Genomic DNA, 20,713 nt, shown 5'->3' on the forward strand with positions numbered 1-20,713 from the left:
TGAGCTATCCATAGTTGTTTTAGTAGTTGTTAACCATGTTCATGTATTTAGTATAAAGTGGATTGCATTCATTTCTACATGTTTATTTGTGAATGATTTAGCAGCCCCTATACAACAAATGTGGTTTTCAACCTAAGCTATCTTCCGCTGTCTCTCTCTGCTTCCGTCTAGACATGTGCTGTGATGGTTACAGCCGCTAAAAGAATTCCCTTTACTACTTTCATGTATGATTTCTAATTTGACATAAAGCATTTTTTGCTGAAATGACTGAGAAGCTTGAATGTTCTAGATCATTTTGGTTCAAGTTTGTCCATATTAACATGTGACAACCAAGTGCTGCCTTTATTTAAAAACATTATCTCAAGTCTTCAGCCATCTTCCCTCCCTCTTTTATTCCCACCATAGGTGCTGGAGTCCCCCAGTTCCAGCCAATTGCCTTGAATGGGCGGATCCAGCTTCTCACAAATGGCTCCTTGTTGATCAAGCACGTACTGGAGGAAGATAGTGGATACTACCTCTGCAAGGTCAGCAATGATGTGGGGGCTGACGTCAGCAAGTCCATGTACCTCACTGTTAAAAGTAAGAACTTCTTTCTGATCCAAGTAATAACTATAAGTCACAAAGGTATATCTGTCATCTCCTGCATCAAAAGAATATTTTGTTTTCAAACTGAGACACAGTCCTTGTTGTCTCAGCACAAACAGCTAGGCACAATTTTTTTAGATGATGAAAAGACTAGAAGAGATGGTACCTTGTTATTATATGGCAAAGGTTTCTGTAATGCCAGTGAAGTTCTTGGACCAGATTATAATTTGAAATCCCCTAGACTACAGTGAACTCCTTTATATTACAAAGATCAGGGCTTTTTGTGGTAGTATGAGTATGAGGTTTAATTGTATATAGCCAAAGGCCGTCACAATACAAAGTTAAGAACAATAAAAGTAGTGAGTACCAGCACCTTTTGGGGAAGCTCTCTCAAATTCTGAGGGGAAAATTTGTGGAACTTGTTGCAGCCTTCTACATGAGTAATGTTTAGAAAGCTACTTGGCTAAAGGTTTAGGCGCTGTGGTCTGTACTATCGTCTATAGCTTGTACTGCCTGTTGCTGTCCGTAGGATCTCATTATGTAATTTTCACATAATTCAGTGTGTGATGTTAATACTTATGCTTTGCTTCAGTTCTGTTTGCAGATTTCTGATTGGTTCAGATTTCTACAGTACCAGTCCTATTGCATCATTTGTTGAATATCCCATCCTGTTGATTGTATCGACTTGCTCTATGTAATCTGCCTTGAGTCTTAGTGAAAAAGGCTGCCTGTAAATGACATAAACAAAATGTATATATTGTAACCTGGCAGAAATAGGACTGAAACACACAGAAGTGTGAGGTTTGGTCCAGGGGTCTCAGAGTAGACGCTGCCCCTTTAGCAGAGGGCTGCAGTCTTATAGCTCATCCCAGGCCTGACTGGACTTTCTGACCTCGTGTGTTTCCAGTGTTCCATTCACCTGTGTTCCGTTGGTATTACTCACCTTCCTGTTTATCAGGCTGGTGAGCTGTAATGGTGTGCCTGACAAGACGTTCTGGGTTGCCTGAAAGGGCTGGGCTCCGAGCCTCTCCGCTCCCTCCTCCCTGCCTCTCTGAGACTGGACTTCTGTCCCTGCTGTCTCTTCTCTGAGCCTGGCACTTGCTGCTGCCTCAACTCTGCAGCACAGCCTCCTTAATCCTTCCCGACTCTCTCTCCACCTTCCACCTCTCTGTACTCCAACACCCCCACCTCTCTCCTGCATGCCTTCCTTTTGAAGCTCTCGCCCCACTGCCTCTGCCCTGCCCCTCTGGTATGGCGTCTCATGCCAGTGCCTCACAGGAGTAATCTGGAATCTGTTGATGTCCTGCTGAGATGTCAATAATGTCCCTTGTAGACAGAATTTCATATTACCTAAATCTTTTGGTTCAACACAGAAAATGCTTATATAAAGCACAAGTTTATGAATATTTTCCATTCTATCCTTCCAGTTTTAATATGAGAATCAGTTACAAAGGCCATGAATTCAGAGATGTAATGAAGGAGACAGAATAGTATAACTAACTGATCTGTAGGAAACCAGAGCCAGCAAGGCAGATTTTGGTAGCCTTCCACTGATTGATTGATAATGGATTTCTGCAGGTTACATCCCTATAAGGAATTTTCCTCTCTAGCCCTAGTGTCCTGAAGCATGGGATCTATCACAAGTAATACAGTATTCCTAATCTGCCTGTCTAATTATGGTCCACTACACTGCTGAAGCTCTGCAGTCTTCTGAATCACATCCTGACAGATAAGGACAACTCTGTGGCTAATTTAGCCTTTGAAAGGCATCCATCTTAAAAGAGTGTCTAGATGCTTCATACATAAACTAGCTATGAAAACACCATAGTTCAGATTATACCCCCAGGGGATAGCTCAATCCAGAGTGTGATCAAACAGGTATCAGAGAGATAGGGCGTATTTAAAATGACCTCCATGCAACCCCCGAGAATGGACTTATTGAATCCATGGAGGAAATATGTGCTCTGGCGGCAGAGAATGGGGGAATCGCTCATCCCCCCCCCACATACACAGAAGGAAGAAGACTTCATGAAAGACTTGAGGAAAGATGTGGTCACTTCATCACCAGCAGCAGCTGCCCTTCAGTATTAGAGAACAAAGATTAATCTTTTAGAATTAGATAGATAACATTGGTATTTTTCTTATAAAACTGAAAAGGTTTTCTTGCCAAAATTTCTAAAATAACCAGTAACTGCTTCCTTGATTTAAGGAGGTCACTGTTCATCTACCTCTGCCAATATGCTATAGGAGGGTAATTAACTCTTCTGAGGTCAGAAAGGAAGGGAAGAGTCTTTTGCATTTACAATCTTAGCCACTGTAAACAGACCAAATGAGACGGTGCCTGTGCAAGCACAATAATATTACAGTTGATAGCCATCCGTATCAAGACATATTATACAGCTCCAATTTCTCTTGTTCTTCAGAGTTGTCAGGATATAAGCCTCATACTCTAAGAATTTTCTCAGAATATCACATCCTTTCCACACCTTAGTAATAGCAGCTAAGGTGTTAGAGAATGGGAATTTTTTAAAACTGTACCGCAGGTATACAGACACCTGTCTACAGGCAATTCTTATGGTTCATCAATCAGATTCTTCTTATTTTCCCACCACATACAGAAACATCCCGACTTCCGATCTTGGCTCAAATTAGAACACTCAATGGGTACAGAGAAACATACCAAGTGTCCATGTTAAGTGACCTCATTTACATGGTGTATGGTTTGCCTTGGTATAAAGAAAACCCAAAAGAAGTAGCTGGTGTCCTTCATAACTGCACTTGTCAGTTTGATGCAAAATTGCAAACCACCAAATTTGAAGATTCTTTCATGAGGCTTTGGGGAAAGAGCATCCTGACTGCCTTTCCTTCAGGACAAGTTAAATGTTCTTTTCCCTATACCTACATCTAAACTCTATAGGAAGGCTTAAGATTCACAACTTCATCTTAACTTAGACCACTGGTGTGGGGTGGAAACAAATTTCTTTTTCTTGTAGAATGAGCTATCTTCTTTTTTTGCATGTCTTCTTTGTTGTAGTTTTCCTAGTGTTTGCTCTAGTAACTTTGCTCTTATATGTAATTTTGACAAAGCCTTGTGATCAGCCTTAGAGGTTAGAGATCAGCATGTACATCTGCTTTACTGATGAGAAGTTGGAAGCCTGATTGTCCCTGTTGCTGTTCTGTAATTGTGATAGTTTGAGCATTAACTGTTGGATATGTAGCCATTCCATTGTATGTTTACCTAACTTTAGTAAATCCTTTCTTCTTTCCCTAGTATGTTGTTCTTCCCCCAATAACATGAGACAGCACCCCCAACAGAACCAACAGGTATAGATTAGAAGAAAAATCTCCATGCATATGTTAACTCTGGTGGTATCACTTGGTTTTTATTTTGGACATGCCCAGAGGGACCCCTCTATAGGCCAGGGACAAACATGGGTAGCCATTGGAATAACAGGATGCAGACTATGGAACAATTTCTTGCCCCCAATTTGATTTACTGACTTCATGAATGTTATGAATGACACTTCTGTAGTTTTTATTTATGACATGATTTTTTTTATTTAAAAGTGTAAGCTGGCTGCCATTTCCTTCCATTGGAAAATGGATGGCTCATATTAATTCCTAAAGCAGCAAAACAGGACTATCCTCTGAATAAGACAGAAGTTTCTCTGAAAGACAGAAGTATCTCTATGAAGAAGTATCTCTATGAAGATGCAGAAATATTTCTATGGTTTTACTATGGATTAGACATGGGCATGGACCAAAAAACCCCATGAATCACCTGATTGTCTATTTGCAAACTGGCGGTTCATGAGGGTCCATGGCCAACGAACCAGCATTCGTTGGAAGCCCAGTTCATTGCGTTTGTCCGTGGTTCGTGAAGCCAGACAGTCAGGCACCATCAATCAATTCCCTTGGAAACAGAACTGGGGGAATGCCTGAACTCTGTCTGCACTCCTTCTGTTGCCCTGGAAACCCGAATCGAAGCCCAGCTTACCTTGATCGGCAGGTCTTCCTTCCAACCATGGAGCTGCAAATTGGTTACAAATGGTTACATGGGAGAAGACACCCAGGGGGAGGGAGGGGGAGGGGTATTCTGTAGCCATGGGCACTCATCCCTGCAAACCCTGATAGGCAGTTCTGACAGCCAACCCCTTGTACACTGGGCCAACATCAACTGGGGGCTCTAATTGTATAGAATGGGAGTTTCCTGGGGGGCTTCGGATTGGAGAGCGTATAACTCCAAGATCCCTATTGCAATCTTGACCAAACTTGGATGCTGGCTTGAGGAGAGCCTGCTAAACACTCCCTGTGAATATGGGCTCTCTAAGTCCAATGGGGGCTGTTCTGACGCCCACGAACCACAAACCTCGAACCAGTTCATCAGCGGGAAATGTTCATTGCGGTTTGCTGGTTCAGGTTCATCGTCGGCACTGAACCACGAACCACTGGTTCGTTAAATTTTTTTGATTCGTGCCCATGTCTACTATAGATATTGGGATAAGTTCCCAGAGTGTTACCATTGATGCTGTCTGCCCTTTTCTTTCTGCTGCCACTAAAATTAGTGAAGGCAGGAGACGGAGGGTGGGGGCATGAGGTTGCCTACTGCAACAAGGCAAATGTCAATCCTAACATAAAGGTCTGTTTATGGTACAAAAGGAGTGGTAGCACCTCTAACAGTTTAAAAGACTTTAGGAAAGGGAGGAAATCTACATGACTGGCATCTGTGCTGCTGCCCTGATTGTAGTCTATAACACCCTGTGGCTACTCACTTCATTTTGCTATCCTGAAAACAGAAGAAAAGAATGACAGTGAAGGAGAAACATGGAAGTAAGCAGGGAAAGGAAATTTCTTCAACTTTACTTTCTCCTCCATGATTCCTTGTGAAGCATCTTCTTCTAATTGTCAATTGATTAGGAAAGACTTCCATAAATGGGATGCCATGACAAAAAGGGCTCTGTATCTTGTAGCCGTCTACCTTACTTGAGACGGCAGGGGCATATAGAGAGGGCCTCTGCTGTGATCCTAAGTCCAGCAGGCAAATAAAGCAGCCTGGTGTTCAGCACGTGCTTTCTATGGCATCCTGGTATCATTTCAAATGTTTGTTCTTCCCTGTCTTATAATACTCCCCACAGATGCACACTACTGGATACAATGATGATAAGTTATTTTGTCCTGATTACTCTTGAAGGGGCCAAGATGATGCATAAGGTGAAAATAGTAAGAACTGCTAAATAAAAGGAGATGAACACTGGCTTTTCAAGGTAGCTGGATTAACGCAGTGTCTTTTGGTAATGAGTTTGCCTTTGCTAGCAATTCTATGCAACCTTTGTCTGATCAGGGCATGCAGTTTCATGTGTGATAAAAGAGCATCCCTTATCAAAGAAGAGCAGGAACTACTCTGGGGAGTCTGTTACTCTTTGAATCTAATGAAAACTCCTCTGGCTCTATGATGACAAACATGAGCATGCATGCATCCTCTCTTCCTACCCCCAAACATATGTAAACATGCAAACACTTTAATTTTGCATTTGAAAAGTGGTTATAGTGTTATGGGTGAGAAGCTTCAGTGCAACATGTTTTAAAAGCAGGTTAGAATTTAATATTTAGAGTGGTCCAGGCCATAATAATTCAACCCATAGTAATCAACTTGGTGTTCTCTAAACTTGTCATCACATTTGTGCCTTTATTCTTCCATTCATTTCCCTTTTGTCTCACTGTAGTATATGCTATTTTTCCCTTTTCCTTTTTCATTGCTACCTTATATATTGGCTTTTCTGTTCCAGTCCTAAGGGATATCTGTACTACTAGATGCAGCAAGCCTCAAGCTCCCTCAAAGTGTGACTCTGCTAGCCATTAATTGATCCCACATAATGTGTTTGCCCAGCTCTGCAAGGTCACTCTCTAACAGCCTCTCCTTGTGTTAGGAATGAGAGGAGAGAGGCAATGTGCTACAGGCAGCATTTTCTGGGTGACAAGGTTAGGAAGAAAGAGAGTTCTCCAAAATGCAAAATGACTGACAGATATTTTCCTACTTACTTTGAGATACCATCCCCCCTTCTGCATTCCTTAATAATTAAAGGCTTTCAGGGCAAAGTGTAGCATGACAAAGCAACTGAGAAAGTAATGTGGCTTAAAAAGTATAATTTAGGTCACAAGAGTCTGGAAAGTAATTTATTACTCTGAAAAAGATGCATGCAAAGATCAGCACCTCTCATCTTCCCATCTAGCAGCAATATAGGCACCCAACTTGCTATCAGTTGAATAAATCTGACATTGTCAAATAAGATTTATATAATATATGCAGAAGACATTTCCTCATAGAAATACTTTCTCTACTGGTCTGTGTCCATAGTTCAGTTGCACTCCTCCCAGACACTTCTTCTTATGGTTCATTCATTGTTCTTCTTTTTGTAATTCTTATGATGGTCTAGAATGGGTTGCAATTACAGGCTAGGAGGAATGCACCTTCTTTGGCAGTTTGCATAACAGGATGATTGGCTTAGTAGTGCCTTTGTTGGTTTTGCTGATTTTATATTGTCTGGACAGATTGTTTAAGTAATAATTAGCTTGAAAACAAATGGTAATCACATCAGCCTTTACGTTAAAGGAGGAATCTCCATTTTTAATAAGTAAGTGGATGATGTGTGAGGAATTTCAGAGGAGAATCCTCTTCCTCCACCTTCTATCCCCCTTATCATCAGGCTTGATCAACCACAAAACTGTATAAAAAACTTCTAAATTCTTTCTGTCAAATCCTTTCATAACAGTGGATATTGGAGGGAAATGGGAGACAAGGAAACAAATTATTTCAGACCTATAATGTATAGAATGACAAGCAGATGTGCAGAGATAAACTATGGCTGGGTAGAACTGGTATTGAATAACATGTTTAGCTTCTGGGAAGAAGAATGAAAAACAGAAGCCAGTAATTAAAATTTAAAAAAACAATTGTTGAGTAAATGTCTGACTAGCACTAAACCAAATGCATAGGTCACTTAAAAGGCCAAAATTAAAGGGAAAACATGGGCCAATCAATCATATTAACAAAATTGGATAATGGCTGATGGACATTATTTTTTGGTTTTGTTTTCCCTTCTAAATATATTATCTAGAGTTCTTTATGAAAATTGCCATGTATAATCTCTTAAAATTCAAGGATTGTTAATGAAGGAAGAATATCCATGGATCAAACTCTGGATTTGATCTGCCATAATCTCAAACAACTTCTCACTCATAATGCGCTTCCCAACACCCACATGGACTCTGGGACCCACTGCCTGTAATAAACCAAGATGCCAAATCTGTCCCCATATTTACTGAGATGGCACAATTACTGAAGCTAACAACACCAGTTATACCGATGTATTGTCGAAGGCTTTCACGGCCGGAGAACGATGGTTGTTGGGGGTTTTCCGGGCTGTCTTGCCGTGGTCTTGGCATTGTAGTTCCTGACGTTTCGCCAGCAGCTGTGGCTGGCATCTTCAGAGGTGTAGCACCAAAAGACAGAGATCTCTCAGTGTCACAGTGTGGAAAAGATGTAGGTCATTTGTATGTAGGTCATTTGTATACAAATGACCTACATCTTTTCCACACTGTGACACTGAGAGATCTCTGTCTTTTGGTGCTACACCTCTGAAGATGCCAGCCACAGCTGCTGGCGAAACGTCAGGAACTACAATGCCAAGACCACGGCAAGACAGCCCGGAAAACCCCCAACAACCACCAGTTATACCATCTGAAGTTTATTCAATGTTTCATCTTCCAATGTTATATACAAGTGTCAACAGTGCCCTTCCACTTTCTACATTTGACAAACAGGCCAGTCCCTAAGCAAAAGGATAAATCTGACATTAAAAATCACAATACTCAAAAACCAGTGGGAGAACATTCCACTGCTGACCTAAAAGTGACTGTCCTCAAACAGAGAAACTTCAAGGAGAGATTGTAACCTAAAATTGCTGAAATGGAATTCATTCACAAATTCAGAACAATGGACCCCCACCCTCCGCCATAGAGACTGAAAATTCTTGTCTCACTAATGCTAATTTCTTCTCTAATCAAGCTACATTGTACCATTGTATCTTTACATGTTTACTACACCCCACCCATCTAATCATGCCGCATTGTACCTTTGCACCCTAATGCCCTTCCTTATAACACCCCACTCACCTTTGGGCTGGGAAACAAAGGCTCAGGGATCTCCATTTCTATTCCTGTCTGAAGAAGGGAACTCTTAGTCTTAAAAGCTCATACCTTGAAAATCTTGATGGTATCTAAGGTGCCACTGGACTCAAAGCCTGCTATTCTATTGCAAACCAACCAGCTACCCACCTAAAACAATATAAGGGTAGTTTCTGAAGTTGAGGAGAGGTGAAAGTTTCATATAGTCATGACTTTTGCCTATTTTAGAATGAAAGTATATGTTTGGCAAAACTGGATTTCTTAGTAAGAATATGGGATAAACTCTGATAATACACATGGATCTTTCTTTCTTTCTTTCTTTCTTTCTTTCTTTCTTCCTTTCTTTCTTTCTTGTGAATAATCTCAAACAACTTCTCACTCATAATGCGCTTCCCAACACCCACATGGACTCTGGGACCCACTGCCTGTAATAAACCAAGATGCCAAATCTGTCCCCATATTTACTGAGATGGCACAATTACTGAAGCTAACAACACCAGTTATACCATCTGAAGTTTATTCAATGTTTCATCTTCCAATGTTATATACAAGTGTCAACAGTGCCCTTCCACTTTCTACATTTGACTTTCTTTCTTTCTTTCTTTCTTTCTTTCTTTCTTTCTTTCTTTCTTTCTTTCTTTCTTTCTTTCTTTCTTTCTTTCTTTCTTTCTTTCTTTCTTTCTTTCTTTCTTTCTTTCTTTCTTTCTTTCTTTCTTTCTTTCTTTCTTTCTTTCTTCAGCAAGCATCTTCCACAAACAGGTCTTGTCACAGTTCCATGCAAGGAAAATACTGAATTACACTGCAAAACAATCAGTTTGTAGTGCCTTGACTGTTTTTCAGTCTTGTGAATACCTGAACATATGATTGTGCCTCCCCACTCTGCCTTCCTTCAAAAGCTTTTGGATTCTTTAGGTATTGCCAGCATCTGGCCTGAATATCTAATTGTTTATTGCGTGAACCTTTCTTTTTCTCTCTCGCTCTCTTTCCCTGTGTGTGTCTACTTGAAAGACTAGGGTGGGATTTTTTTCAGGCCAATAGAAGCTGGTATCTGTAATTGTATAAAAATGGATAGAGGCATGAAAAATTGCCTGGGACCTCAACCATAATAACAACAAATCAGTATTTTTTTAATGCACAGCCAGAGTGGAGCTACAGGAAAATTTATGCTAAATCCTGCAAACATGAAAAAGTTTCCCTAGACTAAAGCATTTGCTCTTGTTAGTATAACAGGCCCTTTTTTATCCTAATGAGGTCCTCCCACCATGAGAGATGAACAAGCTCTGAGTGCTGTTTGCTGCCTCTTCAGACCATCCACGCAGCTTTGATTTAAGGACTTGCACTTTAATCACCCATCATGTGTCATTACCCCGACAGGCGGCAGCAGCCGGGAGATACAAGCTCCAATAAATTGCATCGAAAGTCACTGAAGCGATCCTTTGTTGATTTTCTTTTACAGCTATTCAATGGCAGATCAGCTGTCATAACAACACAGTGCCCGTGGCAATAGGGTGAAATTAAACGTGAAGTATGTTCAAGGTAGCTAGTAGAAAAACCAGAATATCCTTTTTTCTGTTGATTCTTATGCCACCCCCCCCCCCCGCCCCTCCTCCATAATGCTAAGCTTATGGCAGTTGGCTGAAATGAATGCTGTATCTTAGTGCGATAATTGCCAGATACACTGTCACACAAATATGGAGGAAATGCTTTGGTATGCAAATACATACCTTGATATTATTTTTTTAAAAGAAAGAGACTGGCTCTCCCCCCATTTTAAGGCCTTTTGTGCAAAAGGCAACAGATCCTCCATAGAAACCATAGACATGCCCTAGTAGGAATATAAAGTGCAAAATTTCTCACTTTCAATGCAAATAAAGCAAGGGAAGAGAAATATACAAGACAGACTCTGCAATACTGGTCTTATCTCTTAAAGTAGGGTCAGGCTTCTGATTCTTGTAGTCGGTCACCTCTCCAAAGCCTCTGCCATCCATTTCATGAAAATAAAGATAAGAAACCTGAGGATTTATTCTAAAAAAAAAAGGGAAACATTTTGTTGTGAAAGCAGGGGGTCCTCTTCTGAAGGTGCAATGCTTTGCTCCTGCCATACAATGTCTGCCTACTATTTAATAAACTGTATCCAATAGGTAGTGTACAAACTGAGTGAACCAGGAATTGGTTTACACAGATAGCGAGGGCTACTTCTGTGACAGAAGTATTTGTTAATAAAGGAGTACAGCTCAGGCAGCATTGAGAGTGATGCTCTTACAACTTGTATTTTTGATTTTGTGTCTTGTAAATACAGTCTTTTTCATACCAGTGCAGTAAGCTTTATGAGTAGTATCCATGTTGTACATGCAGGTTTCCTTTAGCAGGGGGTGGGGGTGGTAACCACACATGGCATGTTATTTTTTATCTAGAGAACAAACTTGATGAGCATGCTGGGATGATCCAAGGTCTTTTGTCACCTGAAGCAGTGCAGATCCAGGAGAGCATGCCAGTCACCTCCCAGGCTGTTGACGCTGGAGCAAGCTGAGCCTCTGCAGGGCGCTGACGCCCTTCTCAGTATGCTGCCTCAAATAGTTGCTTGGATGGCAGCTGGAGAACCAACCCTGTAAGCACCCATTTTATAGACTGTTAAGTTGGTCCAGTATGTCAAAAATAAAAAACTTAAGGGCAGATAAAGTTAAAAAGACATTTCTAAGATATTACAAAACGGATAGACATGCCCTTGCAAAGTAGGAAAACAAAGAGACCAGCCCCAAATGGATGGTGAACAGAGAATTTGTGCTAGTATCAGTTAAGAACAGCAGCACAAACTGCGTCAGTTCTGAATATATCACCACCTTTAGCTGGAAAAGTAACATAACAGTTAAAACACCCCATTAGAACTGTGTGAACAAAGGAAAAGCCAGAAAGGCAAGGAGAATCCTTTAAGACTTCCCACTTTCACACACCCACACCCACAGAAAAGACCAGTTATTTACTTGAAAAGACTTATATCCCATCCTTCTTTTGAAAAGCTGTCAGGACTCAGGAAATCTTACAAAAAGGGATGTAGCCTTAACAGGGCTGGATCGAGGGGGGGAAGGGGAGGTAGCCTGCCCCCGGCACTGCCGAAGAGGGGACACCGGGTGCAGCTGCCAGCTGCCGGGAGCATGCCAGAGCTGGCAGCTTTCCTTGTGGGAGGCTGAGCGCAGGGTTGGGAAACCCTCACCTGCCCTGCCAATGGGGCAGCTGGCTTGCTGTGCGTGCAGGACCTCCCAGCCCTGCACTCAGCCACCCGCACAGCAAGCCAGCCACCCCAGTGCACGCTCACACCGCCGCTGCCAGGTCTGCGGCACACCAGGTGCTGGGGCAGCGGGCTTGCTGTGTGGGCAGCATGGGGTGGCAGGGCAGGCAAGCCATGTGGAGGGCCTCCTAGCTCTGTGCTCAGCCACCTGCGCGGCAAGCCAGCTGCCCCAGCATGCCACCACCGCCAGTTCTGTGGCGCACAAGGCGCTGGGGTGGCCAGCTTGCCAGGAGTGTGCATGCGCTGTGCACACTCGGGAGGGCGGGCCAGGATTGCACTGGGTGCTGGCAACCCTAGATCTGGCCCTGAGCCTTAACTCAGTGGTAGAGCATCTGGTTTGCATGCAGAAAGTCCCAGTTTTACTTCCAGCCATCTCCAGTGAAAAGGATCCGGTACTGGGTGATGTGAAAAATCCGTACCTGAGATCTGCTGCCACTCAGAATAGACAAAACTGAGCTTGATAGGGAAATGGTATCACACCCTATAAAGCATATTCATGTGTTCAATAAAATGGTATCAAATAAATAAAAACAACAATGAATTAGCTAAGATAAAAAATAGGATTGTTAAATGAAACAAACCGAAAAATATTAGTTGTGATAAAAAATCACCCTCATCCAAACCTGACCTTAACAAATGAATCTATTAAGAATAGCCATAGTAAAAATGATAAAAATAATAAAACAACAGAACTGATATAAACTAAACTGTAACTGCAAACCATTTTTTCCTAAGCTCAGGACAGTTGGTTGTTGTGGGTTTTCTGGGCTGTATTGCCGTGGTCTTGGCATTGTAGTTCCTGACGTTTCGCCAGCAGCTGTGGCTGGCATCTTCAGAGGTGTAGCACCAAAAGACAGAGATCTCTCAGTGTCACAGTGTGGAAAAGATGTTGGCAGGTCATTTATATCTACTCAGGAGGGGTGGGGTTGAGCTGAGTCATCCTGTAAGAGTTTCCCAGGGTGTGGAATGCTAATGGCGGGAGGCTTCACTGTATCCTGAGGAGATTCTTTTGCATATGGATTGGCGCTTGATGTGCTAATCTTCTCTGCAGGGCTATTGTCAAGTATAGAGTGTTTTGTTAGCCTGGTGTTTTTCAGAACTGGAAACCATGCTCTGTTCATTCTTAAGGTTTCTTCTTTCCTGTTGAAGTTTTGCTTATGCTTGTGAATTTCAATGGCTTCCCTGTGCAGTCTGACAAAGTAGTTGGAAGTGTTGTCCAGTCTTTTGGTGTCCTGGAATAAGATACTGTGCCCTGTTTGAGTTAGGCTATGTTCAGCCACTGCTGATTTTTCAGGTTGTCCAAGTCTGCAGTGTCTTTCATGTTCTTTTATTCTTGTCTGGATGCTACGCTTTGTGGTCCCGATGTAAACTTGTTCACAGCTGCAAGGTATACGGTATACTCCTGCAGAGGTGAGGGGTCTCTAGTTAGTCTTTTTGAAAAAGTGTTTAGTTAGTCTTTTTGGAATTACACTTAGCTCACCTATCACTACTGGAATAACCACTGCATGTTTCTTCTAGAGTAGCTAAAGTTCAGATATTAGCTCTTGATATTCTGTTGCCTTTTCAGTCTCTTTTCCCTCAATTTGACTGTTACTTGGGATTGCCACATCAATCAGTTTAACATCTTGCTTTCAACAACAGTAATATCCAGAATAGTGTTCTAATTTCTTATCTGTTTGGATACTAATAACATTCGATTTAATAACATTTGATTTATATACCGCCCTTCGGGACAACTTAATGCCCACTCAGAGCAGTTTACAAAGTATGTTACCATTATCCCCCAAACAAAACACCCTGTGAGGTGAGTGGAGCTGAGAGAGCTCCAGAGAGCTGTGACTAGCCCAGGTTCACCCAGCTGGCTTCAAGTGGAGGAGTGGGGAATCAAACCCAGCTCTTCAGATTAGAGTCCCACCATGGCCATGCCTTCATGCATTTTTTCAACTCCCCCTCCCTATATTCCTTTTTTGTACCCTTAATTTTAATTGTTTCTTCTATGTAAATGTCAGCCAACATCTTCTCATTCTTGCTCATTCTACCACTTTTTGCTCATTCTTGCTCATTCTACCACTTTTTGCTCATTCTTGCTCATTCTACCGCTTTTTGTTTTATTTGTAACAATTCTCAGCCACCATTACTTTGTGGCAAATAGAACTGATCTATGTCAGTATGAGGACATAAAGTGAAAATTGAAAAGACTATGAGCAACTTTTTCATTTGCTTTTTCACATAATCTACACTTGCTGTTGCTCATAGTCTTTCCAATTTTCACTTTCATACAAGTTCTTAATTCCTGTTCTTGTGCAGCTAATATAAGTCCTTTCGTCTCTTTTTTCTCAATATCCCTCATGTTAGCCATTTCTAGTTGCTACTCTTGTCAACTTTACCCTCAGTATTCTTCACTTATTGACCACACAGTGCTTTATTTTACCATGCCTTCATGCATTTTTTCAACTCCCCCTCCCTATATTCCTCTTTTGTACCCTTACAAAAGGATACTCTCCCCGATGTTATTTAACATCTATATGTGCCCCCTCGCCCAGTTGGTGCGGAGGTTTGGGCTGGCTTGTCATCAATACGCGGATGACACCCAACTTTTTCTGTTGATGGACGGCCAGCCAGACACGGCCCCAGACAATCTGGCCAGAGCTTTGGAGGCTGTGACGGCATGGTTGAAACAGAGCAGGCTGAAATTGAACCCAGTGAAGACGGAGGTCCTGCAGCTGGGATGGGGGCTGCCAGATGTTGGGATCCAGCTCCCTGCCCTGGATGGGACACCACTGGCAACTTTGCCAGTGGTAAAGAGTCTGGGTGTGCTCCTGGATGCCTCCCTATCGATGGAGGCCCAGGTCACGGCGGTTGCCAAGTCTGCATTTTTCCATCTTCGTCAGATCAGGCAACTTGCCCCCTACCTGACGCCCCAGGACCTGGCTACAGTGATCCATGCAACGGTCACCTCCAGGCTAGATTACAGTAACTCACTCTACGCTGGGCTACCCCTGGGCCTGATCCGGAAACTACAACTGGTCCAGAATGCGGTGGCATGGGTCCTGACTGGTATACCTTACCAGTCACACATCACACCTGTCCTGCGCCAGCTGCACTGGCTTCCGGTTGAATTCCGAATCAGGTTCAAAGTGTTGGTTCTTACCTTTAAAGCCCTGAGTGGGTTGGGACCGGCATATCTTCGGGACCGCCTCTCCCTGTACGTTCCCCAGAGATCGCTTCGATCAGTGAATAAATATTTACTTGTGGTCCCCGGCCCTAAGGAAGCCCACCTCGCTTCAACCAGGGCCAGGGCCTTTTCAGTCCTGGCCCCAGCCTGGTGGAACGCTCTGTCAATGGAAACCCGGGCCCAGCGGGACATATTATAGTTCCGCCGGGCCTGTAAGACTGAGCTGTTCCGCCAGGCGTTTGGTGATTGAAGGGGGCGGTGCCATGTCGGCCTCCCACCTTTGGGGTGGGGAAGGTTCTCCCCACCACTGCACCTTGTTAATTTGTTTTATTATTTGTATATTGATTTTAGTTTTTGTTTTTATCGATTTTAACTGTTCACCGCCCAGAGCCCCTGGGGATGGGCGGTATATAAATTGAAAAAATAAATAAATAAATAAAATTGTTTCTTCTATGTAAATGTCAGCCAACATTCTTGCTCATTCTACCACTTTTTGCTCATTCTTGCTCATTCTACCACTTTTTGCTCATTCTTGCTCATTCTACCACTTTCTTGCTCATTCTTGCTCATCCTACCACTTTTGCTCATTCTACCACTTTTTGCTCATTCTTGCTCATTCTACCACTTTTTGTTTTATTTGTAACAATTCTCAGCCACCATTACTTTGCGGCAAATAGAATTGATCTATGTCAGTATGAGGATGTAGGGTGTAACTGGCTGCCATGATTTCCCTCATTTTGCAGTCTAATGTATCCAGTACGGCTTATGTTCAATCTACAATTTCAGCAAAGTATAAAATCACTGGGATGGCCCAAGTGTTTATAATACAAATTATATTTCAACCATTTAATGTTGAGTATTTTGGACCCTTTTTATGTTCACCACAAGACTTCTTTTTACAATTGTATGCTGAATATTATCGGCTTGCAATATACCCAAATATTTGAAGCTTTTGGTTCAGTTTCCATCCACAAGTTGTATTCCATCTAATTCAGTAATTTCTCTCATTTCACATCTGATACTAACACATTCAAGTTCCACTCCATTAGCTTTCAGTGTTGTGCACCATTTTCTCATTATTGCTGACGAGAACTTTCTAATATTGCTGCTAACTCTGAACATTTCTAATGCTTTTTAAAATCCATGAATGATGCTGGGAATGCCTTTTTGTAAAAAATCCAGGCTATTTGCAAATTTGCTTTTCTAATTTTGCAATTTTTAAATATCATTTTATCAATCAGTAATTGAGATTTTGTTCTGTGAGACTTTCAGCAGTTTCCTTTCTGTTTCTTTGGTAAAGGTCTTTATCAGTTAGATGCTCTTGAACTGCATCAGCAATCATTCCAGTTAGTTTAAACATAGTTGGCAGGCAAGTAATTAGTCAATAATAATCAGAGATTTCCCCTTTGCCTTTATCTTTCATAATTAATGTTGTTCTACCAGTTGTCATCTAGTTGTCAATTGCAACATGATTGCTGTGCTACCTTTGGGTGTAAGGTGGTTAAATTTTTTAGCTAAACCCATGTAATTAATCTTTTCCTGGAGCGGTCCAGTCTTTAACTCTTTTTGCTTGCTTTCCTTCTGTTTCCATGGTAATTATCGAATCCTGCATATTCTTAGGCCTTAAATCTTTCTGAACTTGATTGTTCTATGCTCCTTGATGTAATGCTTCTTTGAATGTCCCAGAGGCTTCGCCAAAATGCAACAGTTTCTTCATTATCAGGAAGTGTATTGTTGCTACTACATTCACAGAGTTTTGTAGAATTGTCTTTGATGACACCAAAACTGAGTCCTCTGCTTGTACTGGCTTATATGCACCTCATATCTGGAAATCTTTTTCACAACAGCAATGATATCCTGCTTCAATATCTCCAGAATTCTGGAATTGTTCTTGAATTCAGCAGGTATTTTTCTTCCAACATCATTTTTATTTGTTTTTTAAGTTTCCATCTTTCAAACTTTTCAAGCAACTTGTTTTCTTCCAAATTCTGTTGAGCTTTAGATCAAGGCAAAGCTTCCACTTTGGTGTCTTCTTTTTCAATATGTTTATTGATTTGTCAATGTCATACACAATCTCTCTCGTTATGTCCATGGCTGAACTGTATAGCATCTGGTTTGTTCAGTGGGTGGTAGTGGTTGGTATTGCAGCAACAGCAGAATTGACTTTGTGGATGATTTCTTTTAAGCTTCAGGCTTGGCAAACACCTTCAGTCCCCCATGTTAGCCCTTGTTTCAAGGATTCTCCTTCTTAAATCTTCTGGCTTCTATGTTAAAACCAGATGTTCTTCCACCATGTTGTGAATATTGGCTTGATGTTGAGACATCAATATCACTGTTCAGGTCCCAGAAACTGAACTTCAACTTCTTCCATTTTTACACTTTCTTCATTTATCTTTTGGTCTTCTAGCTTCATTTATCTTTTGGTTTTCTTCAAGTTCAATACCTGAAAAAGTCTGGTTTCTCATTATATAGTGTCTTTGGTCACACACTTGCTGCTCTGTTACTTCAGAGTCAGGAAACGTTCTTTTCAGATGGCAAGCATTCATTTGGATGCCCTAGAGGTAATGGATTTGTTCCATTATTGCATTATTTTTCAATGTCCATTTTTTTCTCTGTGGTTGTCCTTCTAGTAGCCTTATAGTGCCCTACCCTGGTTGCCTAGCAGAGGTCACTGAGAGCTGAACTAGATGAGATGAATTACATGAGTCTATGCAAGTGGCCAGATTCAGTTTTTTTCCTCACCTTCCCATGTCTTTTTTACCCTTGATGGCTCTGCTCTGTGCACATGTCAGCAAAAAAGCAGTTTACATTGGCAAGTGTCTACAGACCATATCACTGAGTCGCCATTGCAAAGTGGTGATTCTGTTTTGCTTTCACTTCCCTCTTCCCACACAGAAAGGCAATAGGGGACAGGGGATAGTTACAGGGGACAGTTTAAGCATGGTGGTGCATGATGGGATACCATTCCTGTGTCTTGGAGGAGCACAGAAGAAACCCGTGCCAGCACAAACATGGGATCAAGCACAGTCTGGCCATGCTGTCAAGTGTACAGGAAAGCAACAGGGAGACACATGTAAGTCCATTTGTGTGTCATTTGTGTGTCATTCATATCATGTAGTTCAGCTCTGAGTCCTGTAGACCACTTATCGCCTGATGTCCAGGAGCTCTAACATCTGACACGGTCTTTGTTGACCTGAGCGATGACCAATCCGGTACGGATTTCCTTTTCAAAGCTTTCACCATATTGAATGGGTTTTGGACACTTTTAGTCTGGCTTGGGTGACCCTGCCAGTAGCTTCACTACTGCCAGCATTGTCCTTTGCCTCACAGGAGTGCACAGTCCCCTCCCCACAAACACAAAGGTAGAATCCTTCGTGGGGTGGTGGTTGTTTATTTTGTTGTTGTTGTTTGCTAGGAGTAAGAGAAAAAACATAACTTGGTAGACAGTGGGATTTAAGTCCAGTGGCGCCTTAGAGACCAGTAGATTTTCAAGATGTAAGTTTTTGAGAGTCAGATCTCCCTTCTTCAGACAGGTAAACAGAAGATACTGTATCTCACACATGGTAAAGCCTACTTGTCAAAGGTGAAGAAACAGAGGGAGACTATTTAACATTTGAGATGGGAATGCTGATTAAGGGAGAAAAAGAAGACTTGTGAAGGGTGAGGGCAAAAATGGGAAGGAGTCAGAAAAAAGGGAAAATCAAAAAGAGTCCAGGAAAGTACAGAATTAGAAAGAAATTAGATAGGAAATACATGCACATAATAATACAATATTTTAAAGATAAAAGACCATTAGAGGGGTCTCTAATGGAGACCCCTGAGCCTTTATTTATATCCCAGCCAGAAACTGGGAAGAGTTTTTGCAGATAAGAATATCAGGATGCAAAGGTACAATGGTACAATGTGGCTTGATTAGAGCAGAAATTATCATCTGTAGTGAGATAAGAATCCTAGGTCTCTATTCAGCCCTGGAAACTCTCAAGTTCAGCAATCTCATATTGTAATCTCCTCTTGAAGTTTCTCTGTTTGAGGAGTTGGGCTGCCACTTTTAGGTCAGCAATGGAACGTCCTGGAAGATTAAAATGTTCTCCCACAGTTTTTGATAGTGTTGTGATTTTTAATGTCAGATTATGTCCATTTATCCTTTTGTGTAGGGACTAGGTGTGTGCAACCTGAAAAGATTCGGGTTTCCCACTTTGGGCTGCCTGAAGGTCGCTTCAGTATGCTCCATAAATACTGAAGTTCAGTTCAGTATGCTCCATAAATACTGAAGGTCGCGTCAGTATGCTCCACACTGAAGGTCGCTTCAGTATGCTCCGTAAATATTCAGAACATACTGAAGTGATGGGGGAGGAGGGAGGGGGAGGCTGCCCCCACCCTTAAACACCCACCCCCACCCTTTAACCTCACCCCCACCCCACTTACCTTGTGCAGCCAGGGCCTTCCCTGCTGCCACCGTGGCCAGTGCGGCTGGCTGGCAGACAGGGCCTTCCTTCCGGCTGCCGCCGCAGCTGCTGCGGCCGGCCAGCAGAGAGGACCAGCCTTCCCTTCTGTCGGTGCCAGGTAAGTGTGGGGGGGAGAGGAAAGGGTGGGGGGAATGGTTAGGTTTAAAGAGCCCTGCTGCTTGTGAAAGGGCCCTTTAAACCTAACCCCCCGGGTCTCCCGAAGCTTCCCAAAGCATTCTGAATGCTTTGGGAAGCTTTGCTTTGAGAGTTCCAAATCAGGGCCAGCATGCCCAAAGCTTTCTGGACTGGGTCTGATTCGGGTATTTTACCCAAATCGAATTCCCAAAGTGCACACCCCTAGTAGGGACTGATCAGCTTGTCCAATGCTGAGCATGAAAGGGCATTGCTGAGATAGTACATGATACCTTGTATTATATAGCATCATTCTAGGGTGAACAAGGAATTCTGAGCATGAAAGGGCATTGCTGAGATAGCACATGATACCTTTTATTATATAGCATCATTCTAGGATGAACAAGGAATAAACAATGGTTGTTCCTATCCTTGGCCTCAGGAATAGTTTTGTAAAACTAGCTTCCACCAGCTATTTATTCACTTGTTAACTGATGTTTACCTAGAAATACCTGCATCTATAAAATGATGAATAACCAAATTAGGGATAAGCAGCTGTCTTCTCTTTCATTCCTTTGTTGTGCCATAGCTATGAAGTAATTTCCACCATTACCCTCTTTCTCTTACAGTACACTGTGTATAGTACAGTACACTGAAGAAACATTGATCTTGAAGTGATCATACATATAATTCAATCAGGACTCTCTGCTTCAGTGTTTTATTGGTTTGCATATCAGTGAAATGCTATGTTAAAATAACCTTGATAAAACCAGATAGATTTCAAGACTTCTTTTTTATATTCTATCAATGGATACTGTACCAAAAAGATCTTGATGCAATCAAATGTACACTTGAATCAAGATTACAATCAAGATTATATTTTGGGGCAGTATTTTTTCAGTGCAT

General features: G+C 42.0%; 1 protein-coding gene across 1 annotated transcript in view; it reads left to right on the forward strand.

Annotated features, from left to right (window-relative positions):
• The window catches only part of DSCAM (DS cell adhesion molecule), a 540,743-nt gene that overhangs the window by 278,809 nt on the left and 241,221 nt on the right, over nt 1-20,713 (forward strand). Inside the window, exon 9 of the mRNA XM_054973688.1 lies at nt 406-579. Coding sequence (XP_054829663.1) covers nt 406-579 — 174 coding nt within the window. The remainder of the gene's footprint in view (nt 1-405; nt 580-20,713) is intronic.

This window comes from Eublepharis macularius, chromosome 3 (assembly GCF_028583425.1).
Source record: "Eublepharis macularius isolate TG4126 chromosome 3, MPM_Emac_v1.0, whole genome shotgun sequence".
NCBI classification, from domain to species: Eukaryota; Metazoa; Chordata; class Lepidosauria; order Squamata; family Eublepharidae; genus Eublepharis; species Eublepharis macularius.